Raw genomic sequence first — 24,256 nt, 5'->3', positions numbered from 1 at the left:
GCTAAGTTTGATTTCCAAAGAGTGTAAGTTTGTATACTCCATAAAGCTAATCAAATAGTACTGAAACAAAACACTACTAAAACAACACACTACTATTTATGCTTACTGGATACATGTTGGGAGCCAGAGTGGAATCAAACTGTACCTTGACTTGCATCAGACCATGGCTTTATTGTCTTATTGCTTTCTGGCCCTATTCTATGTAAATGACCTGAGAATTACCATATGAATGTAACACCTGGAGGTTCCCGGGGTCTGGAGGAGGGGAGAAGGGGGAGTGGAAAATAAACGCGGCAGTCTCGGGAGACTTTACCTGGACTGCGGACATCCCGGACCCGGTGTGTCTGTCTCTCTTCTATTTCTTCCTAGTCCTTGCCCCCTATTTCAGGAACCCCAATCTGCGAACCCTGGTTTGCTGCCGGTTGGCCCCGGCAGATACATATATATATATATACTACAATAATACAAGTCATTTTCAGATAGACTCCATTGTTGTTTCCCATCCTTCTCCAAAGTCCAAAAACAACTTACTTAAAAGAATATAAAAATATACTTACTTCCAGATTTATAAACAACGGGTGTTATTTCATCCAATGGGTGCAACATGCTGAACATGGTTGGCAACGGTTCTCTAACAATAAACAAATACATAACCAATTAATCACCAATACAGCATGACTCTTATATACATGAATTTGCACTTTCCTTGCAAAGGAATCTTCTCTAGATAAACGAGCATGACCTCAAAAAGCAACCTTCTGGCCAGATTCAATCCTGTAATCCCAGCCAGTCTGGAGGCTAAAATCTGAGGATTGCTACTTTAAACCAGCTCAGGCCAGAAGTAGAGGTATGGCTCAAGTGATAGAACACCAGCCTTAAGCAAAAGACCTAGGGGCCAGCACTCAGGCCCTGAGTTCAAGGCCCAGTACAAAAAGAAGCAACCCTTCAAACTTTTTTTTTTTTTGCTAGTGTTGGGTCTTGAGCTCAGAGCCTGAGCACTGTCCTTGGGCCTTCTCAGAGCTTAAGCTCCACCACTTGAGCTACAGCACCATTTCCAGCTTGTGGTACCAAGGAATGGAACCTGTGTCCTTATGCATGCTGGGCAAACACTCTAGCACTAGGCCAAACTCCAGGCCCTTTCAAACTTTTTAAGCCTATTCTATTTCATTCCTATACACCCACACACAGAACAGAGTCCAGGGCATATATGCAAATAGCAGATAGCACCCACAGAATAATGGGCTAAAGGCTGTCTTTTTCCATGTGCCTCTCATACTGACAGTGCATCTATGGCAGCTAGAATAGAAAATTAGCCTCATATATGTGCTTATAACAGTGTACATTAACAAAATAATAAATTAAAGTCTGCTTTTTTTTTTTTTTGGCCAATCCAGAGTCCGAGCACTGTCCTTCGGCCTTCTCAAGGATAGAGCTCTACCACTTGAGCCACAGCACCACTTCTGGCTTTTTCTGTGTATGTGGTACTGAGGAATTAAACCCAAGGCTTCATGCATTCTAAATGAACACTCTACCACCAGGCCACATTCCCAGCTCAAGTCTGCATTTTTTTAAGAAATGATTTTTTTTAAAGCAGGATATGTATCTTTTCAAAGCAGAATGATTAAAAACTATGATAGTTTTCTGAAAACCTAGCAAGTGACTACTATGGGTAGCACACTGTGCCAAGTACTAATTGTTCCCACTCTTCAATGAGCTCACAATTTATAGAGAGCCAAAAGAAATACACTAGCAATAAGCATGAACTTGTTTCTGTACACTTACACATACTAGACCAACTCAAAGTTTATATGCATTCAGCTTCTAGAATATTTGTGTAGAACCTATGAAGTACATGAATGACAGTATTCCTATAATACATAAAGAAATTACAGCTGAGATTGGCCCAAAATAGCACAATGCAATATGACAATGCAAAACTGAATGTTATCATTAACCTATTTTTCTTATTTAAGTTTACTTCTTGGAAGTGGAGAGGAACTACAGAAAATTAAGTGCCACATGAGCACAGCTCACAAGTGTACGATACACACACACACACAAACCCAGTAGCATATATCTATTATGAGTATGAATACTATCATCACCTCAAACTTTCAGTTTCAAATTTTTACCTCAGAACCAACACTAAAGAGGTCCCAAAAAAAAAAAAAATACTGCAATGAATAAAAATTAATACCTGGGTGGACCTGGGGGTACTTCATGTGAAGAACTGCTTCGTTCAAACAACAAGCCGTATTTAGTGGCCCAAACATTTGCAACCTATCAAGTAAAAGGGTGGGGAAGACAATCTGTACAAGAATCTAGTCTTTTCTTTTTTTTTTCTTTTTTTTTTTTTTTTTTGGGGGGGGTGGGTCATGAGGCTGGAAGTCTGCCTGGGCACTGTCCCTGAGCTCTTCAGCTCAAGGCTACTGCCCTACCCTTGAGCTAAGCCCCACTTCCCTTTTTTAGAGGTTAACTGGAGATAAAAGTCCCAGGTCCTTTTGTGCCCGGGCTGGTTTTGAACCTTGATCCTCAGATCTCAGCTTCCAGAGTAGCTAGGATTACAGGTGTGAGCCACCGCGCCCAGCTTAAGGATCTATTATTTCTTTATAAAATAGTTTTAGGAAACATGACAATACTAAAAGCTTTACTAAGTAATATGATCACTAACTATACATTCAAAAGTAGTTAATTCTAACAATTCTAAGATATAAACAAATCTAATAACAAAGTGTTGTTGATATAAAATTCTTGCCTAAAGCAAGTATCAATATCAAAATGATGTGATAAAATTTTAAGTTACTGGTATGGAAGAGCAAACTATAATTCCAGCCCTCAGAAAGCTGAGGAAGGAGGGTAAAAGGTTTAAGGCAAATCTGGGCTACATATGTACCCAGTCTCAAAGAAATCAATTAGAATTAAAATATAAACATTTCAATAGCACTCAACATTAAAGATTATGAGCAGTACTATTCATAAACCTTATTTATTAGAACCAAAATGATTTCTTATATATCATTTAAGTTGACAAAGTACTCTCCAGACTTTATAATTCACTTCATTAAAAAAACTTTTTGTGTAAGGGTTAGAAAAATAGTGAGCCACAATAGCTACTCAGATTTAGTTTTTGTATTTGAACCAACAATCTTGGTTGCGATACATAAAAAATAGCTCTGGAATATACTAAGAATGGTGGTCAGTAGATTGACTACCTAGAAACTGTGAGGCTAAATTCAAACTCTCATACTGCCCTGACCAAAAAAGTTGTCTAACAATGCACACACATACACACAAGTGAAAGCAATCAAATTTACCTGAAATGGTAAGGAAGCTATATAGTCCTTTCCTTCTATGCTATGCATGTTAATACACGAGCTTTGCAATATACAGATGCATTTTTCTAACTCATGGCTACCTGAAAAGATAGGACACAATATTTATGGGGTTTTTTTTCACTAAAGAATTCAATCCTTCCAGTACAAATAGTTTAATGTACAATATGAACGTACTTAGATTAAATTACTATTGTTGTAAACACAAGAACAGAAACATTTTGATCTTATGAGAAATATAATTTCAAAAAGGAACTTACGGTAGATCTTTTCAGACTTATCCTGTGATATAATGAAGTCACACCACAATGCCTAAAATCAAAACAAAATGCTTACTTACAATAACTGAATATAATTAATAAGCTACTTGAGTAATTATGGCATCTAATAAGTAAACTTTTACTTCCTCCTTGACATATATACCAAGGGAACAAATAAGAAAAAAATTAAACTAGACTAAATAATATTTAACTACTGTAAGGAAAAGTAACCAGTTTACAATTAATTTTATTTAAAAAGATAAAAATTTTTAAAATCTTACTAGCTATAGCCTTACAGCAAAAATTCAATAGTAGCTCAAGCTACACTAAATCCTGTCATCCCACAAAGAGCTAAAAATGTAAAGGTTAAGAGTTTAAAATTTAAGTCTGAGTTTAAAATTAAGTTACTTTGTAGTCTCAAGATTTACCTTCCAATTCATCTTCTTAGGCCTTTTCTAAACTTGTTACTGTTGTTACTGTTTTAGTGTAGCTCTAAATCCTGTCATCCCACATAGAGCTAAAAATGTAAAGGTTAAGAGTTTAAAATTTAAGTCTGAGTTTAAAATTAAGTTACTTTGTAGTCTCAAGATTTACCTTCCAATTCATCTTCTTAGGCCTTTTCTAAACTTGTTACTGTTGTTTTTGGTTTTTGAAGGTTTTTTTTGGCAGTCCTGGCTTGAACTCAGGACCTGAGCACTGTCCTTGGGGCTTTCTCAAAGCTACAGCTCTACCACTTTTAGCCACAGCACCACTTCAGCTTTTTCTATGTATGTGGTACAAAGAAATCAAATCCGGGTCTTTGTGCATGCTAGGCAAGCACTCTACAGCTAGGCCAAACTCCCGGCCCCTTTTGCTCATTTTTGAAGGGAGTTTTTGTTGCTGTTTAACTGTGGAGTTTTAATAGTATTTTGACAAATAAATTACATTAAGCAAAACAGGCATGGAGCTGAAATCTAATTTCAAATGTCCAAAACCTACATTGTACCATTCTAGTCCCAACTTCCTTTTAGTCCCAGCCTCAGTTTCTAAAACTAAATACTTTAATATCTCTTTTATCAGCCTCTTTCCTATCTACTTCAGTTCAATTTCTCACCTGTTTTCCCTTCTTTCAACAGTGTCCCTGATAAGTTTCCCTAATCTTTAGTCAATCCCGAATATTGCCACCAAAATTATTTCTCCTTAAACTACAAAACTAATTATACTCCATTTGTAAACTTTTAGTAGGTTCCCTTCTAGGTGAAAACCTAGATTCTCTGTTTATATACAAGACCCTTAATCTAGATCTAGCCATTACTATCTTGCAACTCTCTATACCACTAACTTATACATACACCCATTCCAATTTCACAAAAGTCCTGCTTCTGCATAATTCTTCTTCCTACAATTCCTCTGTAAAAGATCCTTCTTTCAATATGTCCTATGCAGATAGTATCTTCTTAAAAAAAAAAAATCCTCTCCCTTCAGAATTAGGACCTTTAGGCTCTTATATCACACACTATAGAAACACAATTATTGCCGGGAGCTGGTGGCTCACATTTGTACTCCTAAGCTACTCCGGAGGCTGAGCTTTGAGGATTGTAGTTCAAAGCCAGCCAGGGCAGGAAAGTCCATGAGACACTTATCTCAAATAAACCACAAGAAAACTGGAAGAGGCTCAAAGTGGTAGACCACTAACCTTGAGTGAAAAACACTCAGGGACAATGCACAAGGCCCCAAGTTCAAGCCCCATGACTGAAAAAATGTATTATCCAACCCATAAGAATACAAAACTTGGCGGGGTGGCAGTGGCTCATGCCTGTAACCCTAGCTACTCGGGAAGCTCATGTCTAAGGATCATGAGTTTGAAGTCAGCCCAGGCAGGAATATCCATGAGACTCTTATCTCCAATGAACCACCAGAAAACTGGAAGTGGTGCTGTGACTCAAAGTGGTAGAGGACTAGCCTTGAGCAAAAACAGTTCAGGGGCTCATACAAAAAAGAACACAGAACTTTACTCAGTGCCTGTGTCTCACACCTGTAATCCTAGACATTAAGGAAGCTGGGATTGTGGTTCAAAGCCAGCCTAGGTAGGAAAGTCTACAAGATTCTTAACTCCCAAGATTTTTGGTGACCAAAACAAAAACCAACAAAAGTGGGGGGGGTGGGTGTGCGCGCGCGCGTGTCTGTAGCTGTGGCTCAAGTGCTAGGCTTAAGCAAATAAACTCAAGGACAGCACTCAGGTCCTGAGTTCAAGCTCCAAGACAGGCATAAAAAATAACCAAAAACAACAGAATAGAATTTTATCTGTTTTGCCTAGCTTTCTAGTATCTGAGCCTTTCAGTAGCAGAAAATGCATAATCCTCTTTGTATGGCCCAGCAGCTAACACAATGTCTAAAACAGTAACATTAAAAAGATGAATAAGTAGAATCTGAATCACACAATTACTAGTACTATCTCTTAACCAACCCCCCCCCCCAAAAAAAACTTTGCCCATTAGCAAGAAAACTAACAATATATTTCCCAAACCAAAAAGACTGAAATTCCCAATCTTTTTTTTTTTTTTTTTTTTGGCCTGTCATTGGGGCTTGAACTCTGGCTGCTGCTCTACCATTTTGAGCCACAGAGCCACTTCCAGTTTTGTGGGTAATTGGAGCTAACAGTCTCATGGGCTTACATGCTGGGGCTAGAGCTTGGAACTGTGACCTCTAAGCATCCTTAGTTGCTAGAATTACCGGCGTGAACCACACCAGCATCCAGCAAATTCCCAATCTTATGATTATACTTAAAGCAACATTGACATAAAGTACATAACTACATATCCATGGGATCAAGTAAACAAGCAATGTTCCTTGGAAAAATCAAGATGGGAACATAGCAACTAAGAAATATTTTGGTATCCTATCTACTTTTCACATCTATGCTAACTATATGGCCTACTGGGGGAAAAGATTATCTTCAAAAAGATTACTTCTACACTCCTACAAGAATTTATTTACATATACCCTCAAATTCTGGAATAATCCACTTAATCCTTTCCAATAAACAGGACAATGTTCATCAGAAAATAGTCAATGGAAATGAAGGAAAAAAAATGCCCAAGTACAGATTTCAGTACTTATGGGCCTTAACAGTCAAAAGCTTCCAAAATTTCATCAAGAGCCAAACCTCTCAGTTTACAATAAATGCATTAGCATTTTCTCCTAGTTTTTAATCTAAAACTTTTTAATAAGTTGAAATAATACAATGAACATATGTTCCAGTAACCATTAACATTTTTCCATATTCCTTACCATGTACATTTATATACTTGTGCATTAGGGTAGATACTCAAAAATACATTGCACACATGTCAAGGCACTTCATCCCTAAATATTTCATCAGGCAGTTCCAAAAAATAAAGACTACCTACTATACAAATACAACCATATAACTATCATGCTGCTAAGAAAAAAAAATTCTCCAAAACCACCTAATATCCAGACCTCTTTTGCTTTTTAAACTAAAAAAAAAAGTCTTTCTTAAGCAGCGTTCCAGAACCAGGATTCAAGTTAAGTTCATTTTACAAATTTTAAAAATGCTGCACTGGGTTAGCATGCTGATTCGTGTTTATTATCCAGTATTTGAGAAGCTCATACAGAAGGATCTAAGCTCCAATTCATGGGAAAATTGCATTTAATGATGTTACTTTTAGTCTTTTTTTCACCCATAACAGCCCTTACCTTTTTTTTCCTCCATGACTAACATTTTTAAAGAGACCAAAACGTAGACACATCTCAATTCTAGATATGCCTGCTTTGCTTACATAATACTATTAATAACTGATAATCTTGTCTAAACCAATATATAGATCATGAAACTATTTTTCTAATTCTGCCATGCTTTCTACCTTTATTAACTGTTATTCTTCAATAAAAATTTTCCTTTATCAAATGGAGACAAACCTCATGTCTTCCTGAAAAGCCACATCAAAGTGCTTAATTTCCTTCCTGTTAATTACCACATTTTAGAACAAAGTTAGTTATGACTGTCAACTACCATGTACCAAATCAGGGAGTTTTCCTATATTATAAACCCCAATAATTTTTATTCATCAAGTACTCAATCATAAATAATCCGGATATATAAAAATCTTAATTTTTTTATAAATTTTTATTGACAGTAACAAACTGAAGTAGGCAAAGGTAGCATTTAAAGATGACCACTGGAGCTGGTGGCTCATGCCTGTAATCCTACTCAGGAGCTAAGATATGAGGATCATAGTTCAAAGCCAGTCCAGGCACTAAAGTCCATGAGACTCTTGTCTCCAATTAACCACTAAAAAATCAGAAGTGGTGTTATGGCCCAAGGGATAGGGGAGTAGCCTTGAGCTAAAGAGCTCAGAGACCAGCACCCAGGACCAGAGTTCAAGCCCCACGACTGACCAAAAAAAAAAAAAAAATATATATATATATATACATATATATAATATATATATAATATATATAACGACTGGAAGTTAGACACAGATGGCTCAAGCCTATAATCCCAGCTAGTAAGGAGACAGCAATCTGAAGATCATGGTTCAAAGCCAACTCAGCCAGGAAAAGTCTGAGACTCTTACCTACAATTAATCACCAAAAAAAGCCAGAAATGGAGCTGAGGCTCAAGATGTAGAATGCTAGCTTTGAGCACAAATGCTCAGACACAGGGCCCAAGCCCTGAGGACTTCTTAAAAAGTGATTAAAAGGAAAAAAAAAAAAAAAAAAAGGATCACGGGCAAGGATAATGAACAGGACAATATATAAATTAAAATCACATTTTCCTACCATTATCCTCATACATGTCACAAGTATACTCTATTGGATCTTTATACTACTAACATTTTTGTTCCTTTTTAAAACAAAACTTTTCGAAAAAAATGGTCAATCAAATGTTAAAATTCAAAATATAACTTACCTGTTGAACAGGACTGTCCACTGTAAAGGCCTTATAAACTGCCATTGCCTGGCTTTTACTTCCCCTGCTCCAGATAACCATATTTCCAGCCACGTAGAGCTCCTCATCATAGTCAGCTTCTTCTCCAATTTCACTTACACCTTTCCTCAACTGCCAGCATTCCTTAAAAATTAATACATGTGTAAGAATGTCCAAGCACTTCTATTTCTGTTTTTCAATATTATGGAGCAAGATTTATTTAGCTGAGGATTAAGACTCAATCCAAGCCCAACTCAGAGTATGTGGGCAGCTTACCTTACAAGAATTTACTTAAGAACTGTGTATATTAAATGTCCCATGTCAAATTACCATATTACTCTGCCAAAAATATGCCTTAAATCATGTTTTCTACAGACTAAAAATTAAAATCACATGCTTGTGACTAAAAAAACATAAGTCTACTTAGAAGTGAACAAGAAAACAAAGGAGTGAACAGTACAGAATTTGCCATTTCATGGGTGCTAATATATGCTCATTTTCTTTCCTTTATCCAATCCAGAAATGAATAGAAAACAGAAAAGTCTATATTCCTAACTGCATACATTTTTCTTTCAGCACTAAGGAAGCTCAAGCAGCTCAGGAGTTTGGGCTTTGGGATACAGTACAGAACAAGATCCTGCCTTAAAAAAATAAAGGAAGGGGGGGGGTGAGAGTTTGGTCTAGTGGTAGAGTGCTTGCCTAGCATGCACGAAGTCCCAGGTTCGATTCCTTGGTACCACATGCATGAGAAAGTCTAAGGACAGGGCACAGGCCCTGAGCTCAAGCCCAGGATTGACAAAATAAATTAATTAATTAATTCATGGAAGGGCCATGAGTTTGGCCTTGTTGGAAGAGTGCTTGCCTAGCATGCATAAAGCCCTGGGTTCAATTCCTCAATATCACATATACAGAAAAAGCCAGAATGGCACTGTGGCTCAAGTGGCAGGGTACTAGCCTTGAGCAAAAAGTGTCCAAGGACAGTGCCCATGCCCTGAGTTCAAGCACTATAACTGCGTTCATGCCCCAGGACTGGCAAAAATAAAGCAAAGGAAAAAAGAAAATATTCTGCTGTAGTATGGCAGCAAACACCTTTAGCCCTGAAAGGATCTAAAGTATGAGGCCAGCCTGACCTACCAGACAAGACCTGGCTGAGAGTATGGCAAAAATGGTAGACTGCCTGCCTAAAAAGACCCTGTAACAAAAGAAAACAATTACTACTGCTTTACCTTCTTATGTGACATTTCTACCTTCCTCTACAAATATGCAACTGTTTTTCCAAAAAGAGAATTTCTGTTCTCTACCATTTAACCATCAAACATCATATAACATAAAATCTGGTCCCTACATAGGAAATGAAGAGAAACAGATTTAAAATGAATTATAATCATACCATGAAACTGGACTCTCATGATAAAACCACAAGTTATAGAGTATGTCCAAATAGCAGTCTAATGTTTTACAACAATCATGGTTTTGGTATTGATTCAAATTAGTAAACCCTAACTTTACCCTAGAAGTACCATTTTGCTTGTTCCTTATTTGTAACTGGATATTCTTAACTTACAAGAAGACTGTATCACTCTACATTTCAAAAGTATAAGGGATATTAATAGAACCTTCTGTTTTTCGTGGATTGTAACCTCTTGAAGAGATCCAACCAAACCAGCAGCACCATCAGAAGACCATAATTCAGAGGCTGGCTGTAGCTGGCGAAGCTGGAGGTTCAAAGCATTAGGGTGGTTCTTGCAGTGGTCTCGACCAAAAGGAACAAATTCCTGTAAATCCCCGGCTGCAATCATCGTTGCCCTTTCTTCATAGAAGTTCGACATGGGTTCCAAATATCAACATTATTTCTGTATAAATTCAAACACATTCTGTGTTAAATTTAAATGTCCAAACCAAATTATTACTACAAACATGTGGGTGGGTTGTGGTGGCAACACACGATTCTACCTCCCAATCATTTCAATATACAGGCTACATACCTGACAATATAATATGGTCTGTAAGATGGGTGTTTGTTCTGTCTGATGGGTGTTTGTTCTGTCTGAGGACACATCTACAATATAAAGGTTGGGTGTTTTTGTTTGTTTTGGGTTTTTTGTTGTTGTTTTGCCAGTCCTAGGGCTTGAATTCAGGGCCTGCGCACTGTCCTTGCTCAGGGCTAGTGCTCTGCCACCTGAGCTACAGCACCACTTCCAGCTTTTTCTGAGCATGTGGTACGGAGGAATCGAACCTAAGGCTTCATGCATGCTAGGCGAGCACTCTACCACTAGGCTACACTCCCAGCCCCAAAATAAAGTTTAAATGGCATTACATGTAAGCTGCAATCCTCAGACACAGAATCACAACATTTGAATTCAAGATATAAACAGGAGCAAAGACAATAACCATACCATCATCTCAACAGATGCAGAAAAGCATTTGACAAGATCCAACACCCCTTTATGATAAATGCTCTGAAGAAGCTAGAAGAAACCCATGGAATATTCCCCAATATAATAAAGCCTACAGCCAGCATATTTCTAATGGTGAAAACTTAAAACCATTTCCTCTAAAATCAGGAACAAGGATGTCTTGCTCTCTCCCCTCCTTTTCAATATAGTACTGGAATTCCTAGCTGGAGCAATAAGGCAACAAACAAACATAAAGGGGATCCAAACAGGGGGGAAAAAAAGAAATAAAATTCTCCAGGGCCGGGAGTTTGGCCTAGTGGTAGCGTGCATGCCTAGTATGCACAAAGACCCGGGTTCCATTCTTTGGTACCACATATACATAGAAAAAGCTGGAAATGGTGCTTTGGCTCAAGTGGCAGAGCTCTAGCCTAGAGAAAAGCCCAAGGACAGTGCTCAGGTCCTGAGTTCAAGTCCTAGGACTGGCAAAAAAAAGAAAGAAAAAGGTATTCACTTAAAAATAAATAAATAAAAAAAAATTCTCCATCTTTGCAGATGATACGATCCTATATTTAAAGAATTCTATAGATTCTCCAGTTATTTGAGCTGATCCAAAACTTTGGCAAAGTAGCAGGATATAAAATGAGTCCACAAAAATCAGTAGCTTTTCTGTATGCCAACAATGAGAAGAGCAAAGCTGACATCAGGTAAGCAACTCTTTTTGTAATAGCCCCAAAACAAAACAAAATACCCACCAAGAGCCCAGAGTGTGGCCTAGTGGTAATATGCTCACCTAGCATACACGATTCCCTGGAACCACATACACAGAAAAAGCCAGAAGTAGTGCTGTGGCTAACGTGGCAGAGTGCTAGCCCTGAGCAAAAAATGTCCAAGGACAGTACCCATGCCCTGAGTTCAAGTCCCAGGACTAGCCAAAAAAAAAAAAAAAAACACATAGGAATTAATCAAAGATGTGAATGACCTCCATGATGAAAACTTTAAAAACCTGAAAAGGGAAATTACAGCAGATTTAAGAAACTGGAAAACCCTCCCAAGCTCCAGGATTGGAAACATTAACATGAGAAAATGGCAATACTGCCAAAGGCTATCTACAGATTCAATGCAATATCCATCAAACTCCCAACAACATTCTTGAATGATATAATAGAAGACCCTAAATAACAAAAACAATCCTTAGCAGGAAGAACAATGCTGGAGTAATATCAATACCAAGCTTTAAACTCTATTACAAAGCTGTAGTAATAAAAAAAAAAAAAAAAAAAAAAAAAAACATGAATAGGTCTAGGTACCAATGGAATAGAAGACCCAGAAATGAGCCCAAAGATCTACAGCTACCTAATATTTGATAAGGTAGCCAAGAGCATAGAGGAAAGACAGCCTACTCAACAAATAATGCTGGCAGAATTGACTATACACATGCAAAAAACTGAAGCTAGATCTTCCTATCACACTCTGCAGCAAAAACTCCAAATGTATCAAAGACCTCAGTGTAAGACCATATACCCTCAAAGTATTACAGGAAGGGACAAGAGAATCAATAAGGCTCCTTGGCACAGGTCAAAACTTCCTAAATAATCCAGAATCACACACACACACACACACAAAAGGACTGGATTAATGGCACTGCATCACCAAAGAGTGTCTGCATGGCAAATGACATAGCTAGCAAGACAAATACCAATAAACTGGAAGATCTTTATTAACTATGCATCAGACAAGGGCCTCATTATCTAAAATACACTCAGAGCTCAAAAAATTAAACCTCCTTAAAACCAGTCTTCAAAGAAACAGCACAGCTAATAAATGGACTAAAGACTGAAAGAGAGACTTCTCTGAAGAAATAAGAATGGCCAATAGACGCATAAAGAAATGTTCAACACTTCTGGCCATAAAATGCAAATCAAAACAACACTGAGATTCCACCTCACCCTAGTTAGAATGGCCAATATCAAGAAAACTAACAGTAACAAATGCTGGCAGACATGTGACCAAAAAAATAATGCTATTACATTGCTCGTGGGAATGTAAACTTGTTTAATCATTCTGGAAAGCAGTGTGGAAGTTCCTCAAGACTAAAACATAGAGCATTTCTGTGACCCAGCAATTCCACTCCTGAACATCTTATTCAACTGACCACAAACTAGGCTGCACTAAAGCTACCGGCACAGCTATGTTCATTGCAGCTTTGTTTACCATAGCCAAGATATAGAATCAACCTAGATGCCCATCAGTGAACAAATGGACCAAAACAAAATGTAGTGTATGTACACAACAGAAATGCATACTTTCCATCAGACTAAATGACATTCCCCACTTTTTAGGAAATGGAAAGACTTGGAAATATTTATACTAAGTGAAGCCCGAGAAAGAAACATAGGCTACATGGTTTCCTTCATTTGTAATAATTAAAATGTGCCTAATATCTAACACGCAAATCAATGGATAGTAAAAGACAAATAATTACACCTGGACATGATTAAACAGCATTCTGAACATTCAGACAGTGAGAACAAAGGAGAATATTTTTAGGAGAGGATCACAAAGTCTCAATTGCTATGTGTATATGATCATATAAAATGAAGCTCACAGAAATAACTACAAGAAATAGAAACAAGGGGCCGAGAGTTTGGCCTAGTGGTAGAATGCTGGCCTAGCACACACAAAGACCGGGGTTCTATTCCTCAGTACCACATATACAGAAAAAAGCTGGAAGTAGTACTATGGCTCAGGTGGTAGAGCTCTAGCTTGAAAAAGCCCAAGAACTAAGTACTCAGTCTCTTGAGTTCAAGGCCCAGGATTGCCAAAAAAGAAAAGAAATAGAAATGAGGGGTTTTTTTTCTTTATTGTAGTTTGCAATTTTTTTCACTTCTTATCTTTTTCCTTTGGTTTATTCCGTTGACACTATTGTTTATTTCTGTACCCTTTGTCTAGTGTATGAATTATATGATTTGGGGAAGGGAAGAACAAGCACAGAAATCATGGAACAAAGGGTGAATCAATTCAGCAGTGAAATCTACCACAGGATATGTTGGGAACTTAACTATACAACATGGAGGAGAGGGAAATCCAGAGGGAAAAACTGGGAGAGCATGATGAGGTGACACTGTTCAAAAGGAAATGTACTCAATATGACTTATGTAACTGTAACCCCTCTATATATCACCTTTACAACAGAATTTTAAATTTTTTTAATCTGAAAAAAGAACATTTGATAGTAATACTATAGATGGCCTTTAGCATGGAACATCAGGATTAACAGAAACTAACTTAATTTACCTAGATTTCTCATCTGAAGTCTTTTTTGCCATCAATTTTCTTTGCTTCACATACACTTCATCAGTCACTAAAACTGCTATGCAACTCCTTTAGCGTGGCGAGGTTATTTGGTCGTTAATTATTTTTCTGACATAATGTGACATGAAATATAACACGGTTTTACCAGAAATAAGTCAGTATTGAGAACATCTAAACTTGAGTATTTAAAGAGTGCTTTATAAAATCTGTAAATAAATGCAAAATTCAGCTGCTCAAGGTAACCAGTATTTTTTAAACTTGCTATTGTATCCAACTTGTGCTATTCGCAGTATTCTTTTAACTTGGCGAAATCAATTTTTTTCCACAGTATCATTTTTATACGAAGGCGACATATTTTAACTGTAAAGCTGCTCAAGCTTTTATAAATGCGTTATTTAGTGTTCTGATTAAAAGACGCTGAATGGATTGTGGCATAAACGATATCTAGGATATCTAGTCATCCATATCTAGGACCAAAATCTACCAGGCCATCAACAGGAAAACTCAAACGCACACAGGAGGGTCTTGGATGAAGACCTTTCCCAGGCACCTAAGGGGTCGTCGGGGCGAAGGGGGCGTCGATCTAGAGGCCGCAGCCGCTTAGGGAGTGCGCAAGGCGGCTGGGACGCAGCGCGCGCGCAGGCCGCGCAGGCCGGAGGCCCCACGGCCCCCAGGGCCCCGCCCCCGGCCCCCCGGCCCCCAGGGCCCCGCCCCCGGCCCCCCGGCCCCCAGGGCCCCGCCCCCGGCCCCCCGGCCCCCCGGCCCCCAGGGCCCCGCCCCCGGCCCCCCGGCCCCCAGGGCCCCGCCCCCGGCCCCTCAGCCCGCCCCGGAGGCCGCAGCCCGGGCCCGAGCCGAGCCCCGCCCAGGGGTCGCCCGCCCCGAGGACCCCGGCCCGAGCAGGCCCCGCGGCGGAGGCCACCCCCCAGCCCCGGGCCACGCCACGCCGCCGCGCGCCAGGCCCCACTCTGCACCTGTATGACTCGGAACGCGCCAGACGCTGCGAGCCCCGGCTGCTCCCCGGAGGCGCAGGGGCCGCGGAGGCCCGAGGGCAGCGGCGGTGTGATCTCGGTGCCTCCCAGGCCGCTGCCCCTTCTCATTCCCTGTACCTCCTTTATTCTGAAGGAAAAAACGGGCCGCGACCGCAGCGGACTGCCGACGACGAGACGACACGCGAGACGCTTAGTTGAAGGCGCCCATCTTGGTTTTCCCGTCGAGCCTCGCGGGGGGTGGGGGCGGGGTCGGGCGGGGAGTTGGCCCCGCGGCGTTGGCGCCTGCGCAGTTGCGAGAGGCTGCGTGGACGGAACTCGTGGGGCTCTTCCAGCATCCCTGAGGAAGTGCGCCGCTGGCCAGGAGGTCCCGGCGGGCGTCGACGCAGACACGCCGACTGGATAGATTGGGGCAAAGGAGGCGTGGTGCTCAGCAGCCGGGAAATTAAAAAGCATTGCCACTTGAGCCACAGCCCCATTCCAGCGACTCCCCTGCTGGCTGCGAACCCTGATCCTCAGATCTCAGGCCCTGAGTAGCCAGGGTGACCGGCCTGAGCCACGGGCACCCAGCAGGCCTTCGCCTTTGAAACTTAGATTTACAGAAATATTGCAAAGACAGTTCAGAGCCCCTACATACCCACAGCCAATTTAACTTGATTTCTACATTTTTGTTTTACATAGTGCATTCGCTGGAACTAATTGTTAGGAAAATAAAGGAGAAGGGAAGGAAGCAAGGCCGGACTTGATCTTCCACAGGCCAGGACTGTTTATTAAGAAACAGCAGCGGAGGCAAGGGACACAGCCTTCCCTCGGGCTTGGAGATTGGAGCTGGGTTTTATGGGATCTGAGCAAGGTTAATGCAAAAGCCTCTAGGTCAAGGGAGGTGGGGGGCTTCTGTGTTGGGCACAGGATGGAATGTTCACAGCCAGACTTAGGTATATTGCCCTGCTGGAGTGAGGCAGTCTGGAGGCCTGGTATCTGTATGCACCTGGAAAAACAGGGTTCAATCCTTCACTAATGAGCCAATATCAGCACATTATAGTTCAACTACATTCAGATTTCATTAGTTTTTGCTTAATGACACTTTTCTGTTCCAGGGTCCCTTCCGGATACATTACGTTTAGTCACCTCATCTCCTTAGGCCACTCTTGTTTTTATGTTTTGTTTTGTTTTGTTTTTTGTCGTTCGTGGGGCTTGAACTCGTGAACTCTTCAGCACAAGGCTACCACTTGAGCCGTAGCACCTCTTCCGGTTTTCTGATGGTTAATTGGAGATACAAAACATTATAACCAATCCATTGTATTTGATATATTGTATATATGTTTATTTGTTTATTTGAAATAGGATAGGGAAGGGGGGAAAGCACGATGAGGAAAGGGGGGTGGGGAGAAGAAAATGGGGACCAAAACATGAGAAGGGGTAGCAATGTTTGTGAAGTAATACACCTTCTATCTGGCAACTATAATGTAACCCTTCAATTAATTAAAATAAAAAATATATTAAAGAAAAAAATCCATTGTGTAGGCTGGAGGTGTACCACATGCAGTAGAGCACCAGCCTAGTATGCACAAGATTCTATGAGTTTAAACCTTAGAAGCACCCAGAAAATACATACACACACACACACATACACACACACATACATACATACATACATACATCATACATACATACATACCACTATAAAATATAAAATAGCATGCCTTGGGCTTGCTCTTGTAATGAAGTAAAAACCTTTTTTTTTTCTTTTTCCTCTTTTAAAATGTTCACACATACAAAAGAACTGCAAGCTCAGTTTGAAAAAGCTCAGCCACAAGTCAAAAGGAAATAGAACTCAAAAATTCACCAAACCAGCTGAACGCCCATGGCTCATGCCTGTAACTCTTGGGAGGCTGAGACCTGGAGAATCATAATTCAAAGTCAGACCAGAGAGAAAAATCCATGAGTCTATCTCCAATTAACCAGCAAGAAGATGGACTAGAGGCACAGCTCAAGTGGCAGAATGCTAGCCATGAGCTACAATGGTGATTGAAAGTGTGGGGTCCTGGATTCAAGTTCTAGAACTCTGACCAGCCCATTAGCAACTTCAGTGTACACACACACACGCACACACATTATATGAGCTATACTATTTTGAGTTTGGTTTTCAGCACCTAGCATGTGCTCTATCATCACACACCAACAATTGCAAGAAATTGGCCTTTTGTATAATTGAACATGCATAATGAAATAGCATACCAACTTACATGCTGTCAGTTCCATAATAAATTACAGATGCCACATGATAGAACTTTCACTTTGTATTTCAGCATGGTGAAAATATACACCACTCCCATTTCTTAACAAACTATACTGCTTAGTTAGATCCTATATTTATCATGTTTTCTACTCCCTCAAAAGGATTCTCTTACAACCACTGTGTCACTTCCATTTCCCCTTAAAAAATACAAAATTTCAGCAATGATCTTGTAGACATCTTTTGTGACACAGTCTTGCTTCTAACACAGTAAGTTACTCAACAATTTTACTTCAGCACATTTTCAGCCTGCTGCCTGGAGCTGCAGACAAAAACCTACAAAAGGAAACTAATATTTCACTATCACAGTCATTGTGCTGAGTAAGTTCTTTTACTTGTACCATCTCATCTGGAAACAACTACAAAAGCTTCATTTTGCTGTGAAGATTAAGTCTTAGAATCAGTCTGAGCTGTTATACCAAAGTGTGTGACACTGACCCCTAGCCAAGGACATTAGACACACTCATTCTTTTTTTTTTTTCTTTTTTATTTTCTGTCAGTCCTAGGACTTTAATTCAGGGTCTGGGCACTGTCCTTGAGCTAGCACTCTACCACTTGAGCCACAACACCACTTCTGGCTTTTTGTGTGTATGTGGTACTGAGGAATTGAACCCAGGGCTTCATGCATCCTAAGCAAGTACTCTACCAGTAGGCCAACATTCCCAGTCCCCAGATTCATTCTTTTTTTTCTTTTTTTTTTTTTTTATTGTGTGTGGGTCGTGAGGCTTAAACTCCACCTGGGCGCTGTACCTGAGCTCTTCAGCTCAAGGCTACCACCCTACCCTTGAGCCAAGCCCCACTTCTGATTTTCTAGAGGTTAATTGGAGATAAAAGTCTCAGGTCCTTTTGTGCCCTGGCTGGCTTTGAACCTTGATCCTCAGATCTCAGCCTCCTGAGTAGCTAGGATTGCAGGTGTGAGCCACCAGCCCAGCTCCCAGATTCATTCTTAATGTTATTTTTAATCATGGATCTTAGGAGGCTCAGGGGAGGTTTGTGTCCAATATTCTGCAGCACACAATGACATAGATGGTATATACCTGGTATATACCTGAGACCCACAGAGCTCTATGATGATGCCTTTGAAGCACACCTGTCAGCAAAATGTCAGAATCCCCACTGACCTCCATTTGGGCTTCCTGGTTCACGGACCATTTCTGATCCCAAAGAGGAAGTGCATCTAGTCTCATTCCTTACAGGCAGGAGGACATGGGAGCGTCACTGGGTCTTTCTGGGCCCCTTACTGTGAGTGGTCTTTGATTGTTGTGCATATCCCTCCATTACTGCTGTTTGCTATATTATACTCATTTCCTGTAACAAACTGGATTTTGGAGGGTATTCAGAAATGGAACTCTCTTTAACTCCCATTACACAGCTTTACCACTGTACTCAACTCAATATTCCAAGCAGATGGGCATTGCTTGTAGTCACTGCATTGTCAACATGTGGCTCAACATATTGAATGGAAATCTCTTCCAGGCACCATCAAAATTAGCCAAGAAGCTATGAGATGTTTACACTGCCCTTACAACTTTGGCTATCCAAAGTTAACTTTGTTTTCCAGTATTAAGCTGGAACGCAAGAACTCATATTTGCTAGGCAAGAACTCTACCATTTGAACTATGCCTCCAGTCCTTGAGTTGATGCTCTTATTATCACCATCCCAGTTTCCCAGCAAGTTTCGAGAATTTGGCACTGGTAAACATTCCCCACATATTACTCAGCATTCTAACTTGAGAACAAGGTATTAAGGGCCTGTTGTAGTGTCATTAATATGTTAACAAACCCACCAAGATCATGACAGGGATAGAGTGATGGGAGTAGCATAATACAGGCACTGAAATCTTCATGGAAAAGAAGGGGAGATGCAGAGATCTGAATGGTCACAGCAGGCAGATTCAAATGCAAAGAATTCAGAGAAGAAGGCAGCATGGAAAACCTCACCTCCAGACTCAGAGACAGAAGGGAATGTGAGTGTGAAAGGTGTGATTCATGAGAGGAAAACCAGGGTGCAGTTAGTTACTGGGGGATTGTAGTATGGATTTGGGGGAGTAAAGAAGAGACAGATTTTGAGTGCTTGAGTGTCACGAGGCTCTATGAAGGCCCCAGCAGCCTCTGGTGAGAGTGCTGTGTAATGTCTCAGTGGTACATCCTAGGTATCCAGCAGGTACTTAGCTCTATTTTTTTTTTCATCAGTCATGGGGCTTGAATTCTGGGTCTAGGTACTGTCCCTGAGCTAGTAGATAGGCTAGTGCTCTACCAGTTTGAGCCACAGTGTCACTTCCAGTTTTCTGGTGGTTAATTGGAGATAAGAGTCTCACAAACTTTGGTGCCCAGGCTGGCTTTGAACCACTATCCTCACATTTATCTCAACCTCTTGAGTAGCTAGAATTACAGGTGTGAGCCACTGGTGCTCAGCTACACTCAGCTCATTTCTGTGCAATGCGAAGTGAAGAAGTTGCTCTCCAGCACTCACAAAACTAGAACAAGACCATTTCATGGCACACAGTCATTCCAAGACTATCCTAAGGCCAATCTAGATGTCTAGACACTGGGTAGTCAGTCATCACTATCTTAACATGTATGGGAGAGTCCAGCTGTGAATTGGAGGTTCACAGAGTGAAACAAAAGGCAAAAGTATTACAGGCCATCGTTTTAACAAGGCTGAAAGGGAAAGGGGACAGTGGCTCAGAGGACAAAACCAAGATGTGGATGTAGAATGGATCACTGAAGAGTGCATCTGATCATTTCATGCATGGATGAGCCTTCAGCTGGAAGTCTTAAGTCCTCACACTAATGTATTGACCATGGTCTGTGCACAGACCAGTGAAAACCATGATGCTACTTTACTTGCACTTGAGGTGTGGTTAATCTTCCTTAGGCCTGGATAAACACCACTGCTGGCCTTGACACATTCTCTTTTCTTAGATAATAACCAGGAGGAGCTCTTGCTTGTAACATACAGGTCTCTGACCCAGGGAACACAAAAGACACACTGTTGAAGCTTCCTAAAGCTAGCCTCTTGGGCAGAGGCTGGAAACATGGAAGGGGTTGTACAATGAGGTTTAGTTCTTTTCTTTCTCTTCAAATTTCCCTTCACATGCTTTGATCATTTGAATAATCAGGACATTGAAATGCATGGCTAGTGTGAAATTTGCCTAATGGTAGAGTGCTTGCCTAGCATACAGGAACACCCAGGTTCGATTCCATGGTACCATATACATAGAAAAAAGCCAGAAATGGTGAAGTGGCTCAAGTGATGGAGCTCCAGCCTTGAGAAAGCCAAGGACAGTGCTCAGCCCTGAGTTAAAGGCCCAGGACTGGCAAACATACACACACACACACACACACACACACACACACACACACACACAAAAAAAAAAAAAAACACAACAACTATAGAGCTGATAGCCTATGTTTCCGTTGTTGGCCTTTGTAAAGGTTTGAAATCATAACTGTAAGCTAGGCACCAGCGGCTCATGTCTGTAATCCTAGATATTCAGCAAGAATTAGAGGATCGTTCCATATCTTTGCTATGGTAAATAGTGCTGCAATGAACATCGTTGTGCTAGTGGACTTAGTATGTCCTTGTTTCTGGACGATTGGGTAAATGCCAAGTAGCGAAATTGCTGGGTCACAGGAAAGCTCTATGTTTAATCTTTTGAGGAACTGCCATACTGCTTTCCATAGTGGTTGAACGAGTTTGCACTCCCACCAACAGTGTAGTAGTGATCCCTCCTGGCCGCATCCCCTCCAGCATCTGTTGTTAGTAGATTTCTTGATCATGGCCATTCTAACTGGAGCCGGGTAAAAGCTTAGAGCTGTTTTGATTTGCATTTCTTTTCTGGCCAGAGATGTTGAGCATTTCTTCATGTGTCTATAGGCCATTCTTATTTCTTCTTCAGAGAAGACTCTCTTTAAGTCTTTGGCCCATCTTTTAATGGGATGGTTTTTTCTTTGGAGATTAGTTTGGAAGTGATTCAATTTTTTGAGCTGTTGGTATATTTTAGAGTTGATTATACATTTAGAGTGGATCAACAAGATGTGGTATTTATACACAATGGAATTCTATGCTGCTGTCAGAAAGAATGACATGGCCCCATTTGTAAGGAAATAGAAAGACTTAGAAAAAATCATATTATGTGAAGTAAGCCAGACTCAAAGGAACATAGGCTCAATGGTTTCCCTCATTTGTCATAATCAGTAGAAACCTTGGGCTCTCCTAGTAGAGATTTACAATAGAACAAAACCTAGATACATAAGGCCATATAGTATGACACTAAATGAAAGGACCTCCAGGACATAGAAACAAAAGCCATAAAATGAGTGATTGTTGTCCTTAATGTACTATGTTATCTCTCATCTCTTTTGCTGTCCCTTGGTTATCTCATATTGTTACAGTATTTCACCTTGTTATCTGATATATTTGATATATGCGTATTTGGTTATTTGAAATCGGATAAGGAAGGGGGGAAAACAAGAATGAGGGGCAGGGGTCGGGAGAGGGAAATGGGGACCAAGACATGAGAAAAGGGTATCAATGTATATAAGTAATGCACCCTCTATCTGGTGAGTACAATTTAATCCTTCTATTCATTACAATAAAAAATATATGGAAAAAGAAAAAAAAAGAATTAGAGGATCGTAATTCCAAGAGTTTCATATCCTTCCCTGGCACAAATGTCCATGAGACTCCATTTCCAAAATAACCAGCAAAAAGCCTAGGCTAGAGTCATAGCAAGTGGTTGAGTGCCACTTGTATGCAAGCCAGCTGAACAAGTAAGTCCAGAGTTCTAACCTCTGTACTGACAAAAGCAAAAATATAGCTGACATTCCTTTAATGAAACTCTTGTGTGATTCCTCTGCATGAGTGTAGGCTGTACTGGTGTCCACCAAGGGGCTATGTTGAAGGAAGGCCATAAACAAGGCCACCAGCTTCTACTTTGGACACAGCAATTTCTGCTCTCAGGGTCCTTAACTTTAACCTATGCCTCATTTGTTTGTTTATTTATATATTTTTGCCAGTTCTGGAGCCTGAACTCAGGGCCTGAGAGCTGTTCTTGGACTTTCTCAAGGGTATTGCTCTACCCCTTGAGTCACAGCAGCACTTCCCACTTTTTCTGTGTATGTGGTACCAAGGAATCAAACCCAGGGCTTTGTGCAAGCTAGGTGAGTACTCTACCACTAGGCCATGCTCCTGGCCCCTGTGACTCCTTTTAGATCCTCTCCAAATCGCCCCAATGTAGGTGGCAGCTAGGTGTGTGGCCAAATGCCTAGAACAAGTCTATGCCAGCATTGGAAAGGCTATATCATAGGGTTTTATGAGCCACACAGACTTTGTCACAACTTTGTCAGCTTTGCTATTGTAGCATAAATGCAGCCATGTGTGGTGCAGAAGCAAATGGCTGTGTTAGAATAACACAGATTTGTAAAAACAAGGCATAAATCACAACAAGCTGCAGTTTGCTGACACTAAGTGCCAGCCATTTGAAGGTCCCAGGCAGAGATTAGGAACAATGACAATCCTTCTCCCCTACACTCTGTCCAAATCTCTGGCCCTCAGCATCCTGGAATCAAATAAAATGGCCAAAGCTTCAGTCCCTTTATATTTGGGATGGCACGACACACATCAATAAAGAACTAGAACAGTTTTGTGCAAGGCAGTACTAGGTCCTAAGTTCAAGACTCAGTACTGGCATAGAAAAGTAAAGCAGAAATTGAAGCTAGGTATGATGACATCTGCCTGTAGTCTAAGCTACTCTAGAGGCTGAAGCAGGGGCTACTTTGACCCAGAACTAAGCAACATAGCAATATTCTCTCTAAAATATCAAAGTACAGCCACTTTCATCATTCTAGTTGCTTCAGATCTGACATCGGGAAGATCACAGTTCCCAGCTGGCCTAGGTAGAACGTGGGACTTCATCTCAACAGAGAAGGCTGGGGATAGTGGTTAGTGCTGGTCATCCTAGCTACAGAGAGGGAATCCTGTCCCAGGCAAGGTTGGGGGGTGGGGGAAGCAAGATCCTGATTCAAGTACTCACCAAGCTGAAAGTGACAGGAGCCAGGCTCAAGCAGTATGAAGAAGTATCCTTCCTACGAGCATCCTTACATGGGGAAGTGCCTTATCTGTGTGAACTTTAGCAAAGGAAATTCATAGAAGAGCTCTGCCCTGCCTTGGTCATCTTGCTCATCTCTTCCAGGCTCACTCATTGCCTTGTTTTTCCTCCTGAGGAGAGGGGACGCTACACCATGGAAGGAGCCCTTGGAGGTGCTTTCATGTTCCTGAGATTGTGAGCAGGCTGTTTTCCACTCCTCCAACGTTCCATTGGACTATAGGAATTTCCATGTCTTTCCATCCATCTTTCCCTCTGCCACCGATAGAGCTTCAGCTGTGCAAAAAGTCTGTAAATCTGCTAAGCTAAAGTTTAGTTAGGGACTTGGCAGCAGTGAGGAACTGCACATGTCGTCTCTTCATCTGACCCCTCTGCTTTTGCAGGATTCGGGATGCAATGCATAAATGCTACATCTTTTTTGCTTCTGCTGTCAGTTTAAATCCTATATTATCTAAAGCCATCTGATCTGATTGTTTCCTTATACTCAAGTCTACAGTAAGCCAGCAGTCTTGGAGGTCAAGGGACCAATGTAAATTGAATTGCAGTTGGAAGATGATTAGAGAGAAAGGGGACAGGGTCATGTGAGACCTAAAAGTGTCTGGCAGGACCTTGGCTCTTAAGCAGAAAGGAA

The 24,256-nt window shown here is 40.8% G+C and overlaps 1 protein-coding gene across 1 annotated transcript in view; it reads right to left on the bottom strand.

Moving 5' to 3' along the window:
- Anapc1 (anaphase promoting complex subunit 1) overlaps positions 1-15,440 on the bottom strand; it is a 95,962-nt gene extending 80,522 nt beyond the window's left edge. The window contains exons 1-9 of the mRNA XM_090336382.1: positions 15,205-15,440; positions 14,216-14,341; positions 10,511-10,584; positions 10,142-10,378; positions 8,508-8,669; positions 3,593-3,644; positions 3,315-3,415; positions 2,198-2,280; positions 558-631 (exon numbers count right to left, since the gene is read on the bottom strand). Of these exons, the coding sequence (XP_090192508.1) occupies positions 558-631; positions 2,198-2,280; positions 3,315-3,415; positions 3,593-3,644; positions 8,508-8,669; positions 10,142-10,354 (685 nt within the window). The 5' untranslated portion in view covers positions 10,355-10,378; positions 10,511-10,584; positions 14,216-14,341; positions 15,205-15,440. The remainder of the gene's footprint in view (positions 1-557; positions 632-2,197; positions 2,281-3,314; positions 3,416-3,592; positions 3,645-8,507; positions 8,670-10,141; positions 10,379-10,510; positions 10,585-14,215; positions 14,342-15,204) is intronic.
- Between the last annotated feature and the right edge of the window lie 8,816 nt (positions 15,441-24,256).

Source organism: Megascapheus bottae, chromosome 7, assembly GCF_031878675.1.
Source record: "Megascapheus bottae isolate mThoBot1 chromosome 7, mThoBot2.hap1, whole genome shotgun sequence".
In the NCBI taxonomy this organism is placed as follows: Eukaryota; Metazoa; Chordata; class Mammalia; order Rodentia; family Geomyidae; genus Megascapheus; species Megascapheus bottae.
Note: the sequence above shows the minus strand (reverse complement) of the source record. Positions and strands in the feature narration are given on the sequence as shown.